The 9,016-nt window shown below is 34.4% G+C and overlaps 2 protein-coding genes across 4 annotated transcripts in view; one reads left to right on the plus strand and one right to left on the minus strand.

Annotated features, from left to right (window-relative positions):
* The window catches only part of LOC105639629 (vacuolar protein sorting-associated protein, putative (DUF1162)), a 30,143-nt gene extending 29,620 nt beyond the window's left edge, over positions 1–523 (plus strand). For all 3 annotated transcript variants that reach the window (XM_037638273.2, XM_020681631.3, XM_037638309.2), the window contains exon 36: positions 131–523. In XM_037638273.2, the coding sequence (XP_037494201.1) occupies positions 131–469 (339 nt within the window). In that variant the 3' untranslated portion in view covers positions 470–523. The remainder of the gene's footprint in view (positions 1–130) is intronic.
* A 3,347-nt stretch (positions 524–3,870) lies between these two features.
* Positions 3,871–7,043, minus strand: LOC105639628 (UDP-N-acetylmuramoyl-L-alanyl-D-glutamate-2, 6-diaminopimelate ligase). Its single transcript, XM_012223741.4, has 5 exons — positions 6,858–7,043; positions 6,707–6,759; positions 4,645–4,824; positions 4,426–4,506; positions 3,871–4,322 (listed from the first exon to the last, which is right to left on the minus strand). Exons 1-5 carry the CDS (start codon positions 6,912–6,914, stop codon positions 4,154–4,156), a joined length of 540 nt encoding a protein of 179 aa, XP_012079131.1. The 5' UTR covers positions 6,915–7,043; the 3' UTR covers positions 3,871–4,153.
* Positions 7,044–9,016: the final 1,973 nt, after the last annotated feature.

Below are 9,016 nucleotides of genomic sequence, written 5' to 3' on the forward strand. Positions count from 1 at the left end.
TTCAAATATGAATACACCAGCCCCACCTCAAGGGAGATGGAGGGCCTATGCATGTACATTGGTATGTAACTTATCATTTGCTTATCACTCTGGCACTGCTGAGTCCTTAAATGTGAAATCTTCTCCACAGGAATGGAAAATCGGACCAACTTTGATGACATTGTGTGAGCACCTGTTTGTGAGTTTTGCAATACGCATATTGAGAGAGCAAACTGGTAAGCTAGTGGCTAACATCAAGTGGAAAAAAGAAACAGAGGTGGAAGATGATAGAGCTATAGTCCCCGCAGACACCAGTGAACAGGAGCACAAGGTGAAGTTCATCTGGAAATGGGGAATCGGTAAGTTTGTGTTTTCAGGCATTCTAGCATATATTGATGGGCGTTTATGTCGCGGTATTCCTAATCCTATAGCCCGACGAATTGTCAGTGGTTATCTGTTAAGTTTTCTTGATAGAAGTGACACCAAATAATGAAACGCTATGATAGATGTTGTTTATTTATTTATTATATTCAGTTTGCTATTATTTTTCTTTCTCCTACATTTCCCAGAATCGGCCAATTTCTGATACAAAATCCACGAATTGGTGAGCGTGTCATGAGTTATCACCATCAATGTCATTTTATTATTGTTATTTTGCAATATGCTTTGTGGATAAAGTTTATTTGCAGAGGATGAATCTACCTATTTTGCATTCTAGATCAGGTTGGATTTTACATCATCCAAGTGTAGAAACTGCGGATTGAGAAATACTGAATTTGCCTCGGTTTATATATTTCAGTAGAAACGCCAAAAAAAGTAGCTGTGACATTATTTAGGTCAGCTGCGAAGTCACGTTTCTATCATCTGTTTTCAACTAAAAAACAGAAGACAGTACGAAAGGAGCGCCCCTGGTTTATTCCTCAACTTAATGAATCGTCCATTGTTTTTAGCTTGGGCTGGGGCCTTGCTACTTTAGTACTTCAAAATACCATCAACATCAAGTTACCTTCCCGACATATGAGGCTGTCCCCACATTTATTCATTTAAAAATAAATAAAGCTCTCCTCTTCTTCAAGATTAAATTTATTTCGATTGATTTTAGAGTTTATTTTATTTTATATATCTATTGAGTTTTGTCCACATTTATGTCTGTAAACTGGTTCCAATTAGAATGAATCCTGGCAAATTAAGTCAAGTTTCATGAATTAATAAATTAATGATTTATTCATTCTACATAGAATTGTCATTATCCAATTTGTTTTTCATTCTGGGCGAGGAGATTTTTTTCATATTTAAAAAGTGAGTATTCTTTGGTCTGCTGACCAATACGTATCTATGGACGAAGATGACAAAATATTAAAATTTTAGTATTTGTCTAAGCTTCTAGTATTTTTATCTCAATATTATTCCGATTTAAGTGTAGATATATATGTATTAAAAAAAATTAATATTTATGTAAAGTTTTCTGTTGGCCCCTCATAAAAAGGCTTTGGCTGCTAGTTGGTATAATACCACAGTACATAGTATTGCACTCACATAATCAAAACCTTAAAAAAAAAAAAAAAAAAATCTTTTATCTTTGTTATGGTTTGATAGAGATTTCTTACAATGGATTTGGAAAGCTCGCAGCACAAGCACATGGATTCTTGGTTCATGGAGCATTGGTACTAAAAAAAGTTGTGCACTTGACTTCAGAATTGGGTTTGGAAATTGCAATTTAAGCAAAGAGAGAGGAGGAAGATGAGGAAATAACTTTTCAATCTCAAGTTTATGGGGGCAGGAAAACAAAAATTGCATTCTATTAACATCCTAGTGATCCACAAAAAGCCCATTAAAATTAAAATATAATGATTAATAAAATACAATTCTCCCCTAGTTATATTGGGATTCAACTATAGAACATTTGAATATGAATCTAAATTCCCCACTAATCCTTCAAATGCCACATTTCCATCCCAAAATAAATAAATAAAAAGTGGGGATTGCTGTCATGATTCACATCCAACAACACATGACAATTCTAAAATGTTTTCCTTTCATATTTTTTTTATTAATTAGATTTTAATAAATAAAAAATACGTTTTTATCAAAATTATAGAATTTCGACGATGTATACTAACTCATATATTTTATATACACACTTCATAAACGATATAAGATCTCGAAATATTAATCCAGCACCTCAATAATATTAAATTATCAACCCAAAAAACTCATCACTCTCAAAAAAACTTCAATTTATTAACTCAAATTCCAAAATAATGAGGCTACTTCTGGTTACATTATACCATATATACACGTATATGCATTTTGATTTTATTAGGTTACATTACATTATAGCTAAATCTAATCTAAATTTAAAAATAATAAATTTTTAATTCTAAAAAATAATATATAATACCTAAAGCTAAAGTTGCTTATTACACCTACCAAAAATGCATGCACAAGTTTCATATAAACCCACTGATTTTGGAGTACCCACTATCCAACAAACCACTAATCTAAAAAACAAATGGCTAATGGCCCACTCACCATTATCAATCAATTTCTCTTTATATATGAGACCCATTTGTCTATGGCTTCCCAGTTCCCACTTCTTCACTTCTCCAAACAAGAATTCATTAATGGCTTTTGTGATTCCTCAAACACAGCAGTCTCTATCCTCCTCAGAAGACAGTGATAACCAGACTCAGCTTCTTGGTCCTATAAGCAAACAGCTTTACATAAAATCAACATCATCTTCTTCTTCTTCCTCTTCTTCTAAGGCTTTAGACAAAGAGGTTATTCTTAAACGCATCCGCCACCATAGAAGCTTGAACAAGGTTAAGAATGCTTTTCAATCTTTTATGAGCAGCTCAGACTCAGAGCATAAAAGGTGGTTGGACCCTGAAGATGCTTTCTCTTCCCCTTGAACTTCTGTCTCCTTGTTGTTTTTTGAGAAATATAATTAACTAGATAATTTCATTGTAACACCATGCTTAATGCCAGACTTATCATGATCAATACTATATCTCTGTGGAGAAAAATGTAGTGATTTTTAATTTGCTATAATATAAAGAGAATGTTATGCTTCATTTGTAGTATTAAATTCCAAATTTAAATATTATATAACGTAGAAGATTGCCTTTTTTTTCATAAAAAAAGAATTTGATTTCATTATCTCAATAATAATAAGGTTCCATGAACAATAATTAATCGGATATATTTATGCAAAGAAAGAAAACCGGTTAATTATTGTTAATTTTAGGTCTTTCAAGCAAGGGAGAAAGTGACAAATTCATGTGCTTTATGGGCCATATCAAGCATTAGGAGATATTCTCAAAATACATATGGCTTCAGCCACATATCATTCAATTATTATCTTGATATCTTCTATATTTTGAATGTATAAACTCGGTTAGCAACTTAATATAATAGTGAGAAAATGAACAAAAATTCTCTGATAAATACTTCTTTAAAATACGATTCTCATTGACTGTTTATAAATCTACGTATACTAATTTGTTGTAGGCAAAAAATTTTCAAGCGACTGTTGACTCAAGTTTTGTTACATTTTGATTGCAGGATGCATTATTTTAAGTCATCAATGCACTAAATATTAAATAATTCCCAATGAAATAGACTCCCATGCAGAATATGGTGATTCCTTTTAACTTCTAAAAATAATTAAACTCCTTTATCCCACGAAAAAAGAATACAAAAAAGCATCTATTTTTTAGTACCAATGAGATGAATAAGAGCAGGAGACATTGTCGGAATCCAATAGTTATAAGTAGTGGTGCCTTTGATAGACTTGTACTTGTGAATCTTGACTTTAGATTCACTTGGGAATCTATAGTTAAAGCGCCTATTGGCCATTTCATGAGAAGATACAGGTTCACAACTCCAAAATTTTCTAATCAATAATGCAATCACAGACTCATGATGGGCATTCATTACAATCAACAACCAATCCAGTAAAGCCTTAAAATAATTCATCCACTACAAAAATGCGCTTCTGTAAAGCTGCAAAGATAATCTAACTATAGATTCAATGTAGGATTAACCATATAAAGGCCCGTTTTCCAATTAAATACAATTTCATCCCTTTTTCCCATGAATGTAGTTGTCTCGCATTGGCTTTCTGGTGTTTGTTGTCACAACCGACTTGTGAACAGGAATATGCTAAAGCTTGTCATTTCTTACTTAATACGCCAGAGGTAGAAATGAGGCGGAGTGCTTGATTGGAGTTATTCAAAACTGAAGATGATCTTGAAACCTGCATTTTCTTTTTCCTCAGAAATTCCAAGGAGTTCTGTAAGCATGGAGGAGGTGACAAATCCTTCAAAATAACAGTTTCCATCCTGCAAAGAGCAATTCAAAAATATAATTATTCTATTCCAAAAAATTAGCTTTAACAGTATTTCAAAAGTTATGTTACAAGAATTCCCTTTCCTTTAGTCTTACCCAGAAGTTTTTGGCTTCTTCTTCCTTGCAGAAAGCTTTGTCTCAACCTTCTCATCTTCGGAGTCTGATAAGAAAACTTTCCTGGAGGAAACAATCCTCTTGGTTAAAATCCTTAAAAGCAAAGATAAAAAACACCAGTGCAAGCTAAACAAACAGCATTTGAGAGTGCATGTCAGACGGGGAGAGAGAGAAAAGAGAGAAAAAAGAGTGGTTGCATACTTCTCACGAGCTGCAAGCAGTTGTACAATGTCATTTGGAAGCATCTCCCCAGCACCCAAAGGCTCCTTTTCCATTTCAGTTTCCATTACATCTTGTACACTTTCATCTACTACTTTAGATGGTCGTGCTGTTTTCCGTTGTGCCCATAATCTGCGACGTTCTTTACCCTCACGAGAAATTCTATACAGCAGAAGGTAAACACATTTGTAAACATAATTGTTACAATGAATTTATGCACATGAAAGCAAAACTAAGAGTCCATTAGTTTGCAAAATAATAACTTACCAGGAGATGGAATGTTTAAAACAATATATATATAATTACTTATTTCATTTTTTGGGTATGACATTGAAATTAGTTTGAAATTGTTTATGGCATTTGAAGAACCACTTCTATTTATAAATACAAATCTATGATTGCAAAATTTTGGATCTCTAAGAATTTCATATTTTTTACCCATTTACAACAGATTGAAAGCGACATTTGCACAAATTGAAAAAATAAGACTAATAACAAATTGTATTTGTTACTGGCAGCAGCCAATGTATAGTGACAGCTAGGGATGTCCAAGGGTGATCCATGCAATAGAAGAATAAATCTATGTAACTCTCATAATTTTATCCCCATTGGCTCTTTATGAGTTTGTTAAGTTTGAAAAATTACTTCACAGTCCTTCCCTTTTCAACATTATCCATTCACCATTCTACTACGCACCTTGAAATATTGGAAAGCAGAAAATGTTTTCTGAAAAACAAACTAAGCATAAAAGTATATTTAAGAAAGCATAACATTGCCTTTCAAGGTGTCATATAACTGAACTGGATTCTACTTTGGTCAGTACAATACTAAAAGGGTAAAATAGTAAAATAAAGCAAGCTAACAATAACGACTAAGATTGCTGCTACAACTTGCAGGCATTGTACTATAACTTGTGAAAAATGGCATGCTGCTCTTGGAATATGCTTAAGGTTAAATTTTTAGTGCAAATGATCATTTCTATATTCGCTCACATATAATTCTATGTTCTTCTGATGTGAGCAGGAATACTTTGCTGCCTGCAAGATAATTAATCAGAAAACAAAAGCTAAATCCTCTTAAATGTCATTATTTCTTAGGTAGTGTTTCAGCTGAACAATATTCAATCCCTGACCATGCATACAACCTCAACAACAGAGCGTCAACTGCAAATAGACAATCCAAATTTTTATTCCTTTCTCTAGTATCTTTCATGTTAAAGTTGTGGAGTCACAGATTATATGAATGATGTCTTGTTGACTCTTGTAGCTTCATTCCCCCCAACTAGATTATTTTTCTCAGCTTCCAGACACTTCCATGGTGAGATTGGAGTTTACTGTTGTCTTCCTAACAAATCTAACCACGTCATGAACTTTGCCAGTCAGACATAATTACTTATCTTTGAGGCTTTAACAGACCTTTTTTAGCACTTATGCTCGCAAAAATAGGACTCTACAAGAGAAAAACTGTTGAGCTCCTTACAGTAATAATAGAGGAATGGAATGGTCGTGTTACTATGATTTTGTTTTACCTAATGCAGGTGCTATTAGTAATATGTTTGAAACCTCAAAGCTCCAACAACTAAAATAGCCAAGATCCAGAAGCTACATTCCAAAAAATGCAATGATAATAGATATAGACATAACACTAATAGCGGTTCAGGGAGACTACTCAGTTGCCTAGTAAGTCATCTAGTAATTTGTTAAAAGAAGTCCCAAATTTTCAAGAACTCACTAGCAAATAGAGGAGAGAAATATAATGTCACCAATAATAATAATAATAATAATAATAATAATAATAATAATAATAATAAAGCAAGAAAAGAAAAGGTGGAGCTGTTAACCAAGCATTTCTATACTTTACTTCAAACACAAATGAAATTTACAAACTTTCATCCATAATTCTAACATTGGGAAGGCAATCACTCCCCTTAACTTCAGTTCAAAGAAAAACCCATAATTAATATCTAGAAAAGGAATGATTTCTCCACAAAAAAAAAAAAAAATAATAATAACAATAATAATGATTTCTCCACAAAAAAACTTACCTTGCTTTATTTTCTTTCTGAACTTTTCTTATCTCTTCATCTTGCTTTACTCCCTGAAAGCAGAAAATACCATGTGAGCTCTTTTCAACGAAAGCAGTGAAAAAGTTTTAGCCGATCGTAATAAAATAGTTATAGAAGAGAAAGTTAGAACCTGCTCCGATGTGAACTCCTCAGGTGCGTCCGAATCGGAATCTTCCCTGTCCGACATTTGATTTTGATTCCGATTTCTGTTCAGAAACTTTCAAGGTCTAGGGTTTAACGATGTTACCGTGTTAAAGCTCGAAGAGAAGGTTTCTTTTGAGCAAGCAGGCTTTGACTGGGCTTGGTATCAAAGCTCCATACCTGGCCCCGGTATCAATCCAACGGGTTATTATAAGTACTTTCATGGGTTTTATTGGGTTGCACATTGGGCCCGAACAGAAATATAATTTCTCGCCTTTCATTTTCTAATATAGCCTTTGACAAGCCATTTATCTCCTTTTTTTTGGGATTTTTTTTTTACAGTTTTTTTTTTTTTTTTGTTACATAAAGTAGCAGAAAAGAAAAGACTTATCTCAAAAACTGAATCGGCAAGCATCAGCTCAAACAATTAGAGATAACAAAGCAAGACTAGAATTTCAAATATATAACAAGGAAGGGATAGAATGATCCAACCTAACCAGATGATCAGCTACAAAATTGGCTTCCCGGTAAACATGACGGAGAGAGCACTGCCAATCACGAAAAAAAAAAACTCTGAATATCTAAGACAATAGCTACCAAAGGATGAGCAGGGTGTAAATCCGAAAGGACTAACCTCACAACCTCCAAACAATTAGATTCCACAATAAGCTATCGAACCCACGATTCCAGGCAATAACAAGACCTGCCCAAATAGCCGACAACTCTCTAATCAAAATCGAAGAGGGGCTAATATTGAGAGAAAAGTCCCCAATCCATTTCTCCCTAAAATCACAAAACAAACCACCACCACTAGTAAGACCAGGGTTAGTAAAGCTACTACCATCACAATTAAGCTTCACCCAACCCTCCCCTCCTGAGGAGGCTCCCAAGCAACACTAATCTGTCTGTACCTGCTAACAGTCGCAACAGAGGACACAGAGGATTACCCATTATCCAAGGCAACCTTAAAAATATATATGTTTAACTGAGATAAAGGAGTAACAACATTTTGAAAAACATGCAAATTTCTTCCTTTCTAAGCCCACCAAATACCAACTAAAAACCAATGATGCAAGAAACACCAAAAAGGCCAAGGCATGCATTAAGATAAATTCATCTACAACCACAAAATAACATCAGCCAAAACAAAAAAAAAATTAGGAGGCTAACGCCATTACTGCCACCAAGCCTGCATAACAACACAATTCGGAAAAAGATGTAAGAGAGACTCCTTACTAATACCACAACGACACAATGATTGAAAGCAGCCAAACCCCGCAAAAAATGGAAAGAATTAGTAGGAAGCCGATGATGAAAAATCATCCACAAAAAATGCCTTAACTTAGGCAAACCATCAACATGCCAGATTCAAGAAAAGGAACCAACCCCAGAATCCGCCTATAACTCCTCATACAACAACGAAGAATAAGTTGCTTTGACAGAAAATACACCATTAGAAGAAAAATTCCATAAGGGAACATCATGAACAACAGCCACCAAAGGAAGTGGAACAGCCTGAATTAAGCATTTAATATCATCCGGAAGAAAGGTACGAAACACCAAAAAATCCCAGGTACCATTCTAAATAAGCACACCCACCCTAAAATGCTCCTCACCCCCTGCAATAGTCTCCGACAAGTCCACCAAATGACCCATCAATAACCAAAAATCATACCACAAACTGATCTGCTGCCCATTCCCAACTCGCCATCTATCATGAGACTGCAAAATATTAAAGCTACGAACAATACCTTTTCACGTACTAAAATCAGAAACTCCCACAACTGAAGGAAATGAATGCCTCAGACAAAACTTGAACCCAAAGGCTTGAATCATTAACAAAAAGCTTCCAACCCAATTCACCCAACAAAACTATATTAAACAGATGGGTACTACAAAATCCCAACCCACCAAACCGCCTTGGCTTAATAAGACAATTTCAACCTACCAAATGCATCTTACGATGCTCCACAGAAGAACCCCAATAGAAATTACGGGCTAAACAATCAAAAGTCCCACAAATAAAAGAAGGCAACCACATAGTATTCATAACATAAACAGGTAACGAAGAAATAGAAGTTTTAATAAGAACTCCCTTACCTGCAGGACTCAACAATCGAGCACTCCAATTACCGAGCCGAGACTCCA

The sequence above is a fragment of the Jatropha curcas genome, chromosome 3, assembly GCF_041381405.1.
Source record: "Jatropha curcas cultivar XTBG-Jc1 chromosome 3, XTBG_Jcur_1.0, whole genome shotgun sequence".
NCBI classification, from domain to species: domain Eukaryota; kingdom Viridiplantae; phylum Streptophyta; class Magnoliopsida; order Malpighiales; family Euphorbiaceae; genus Jatropha; species Jatropha curcas.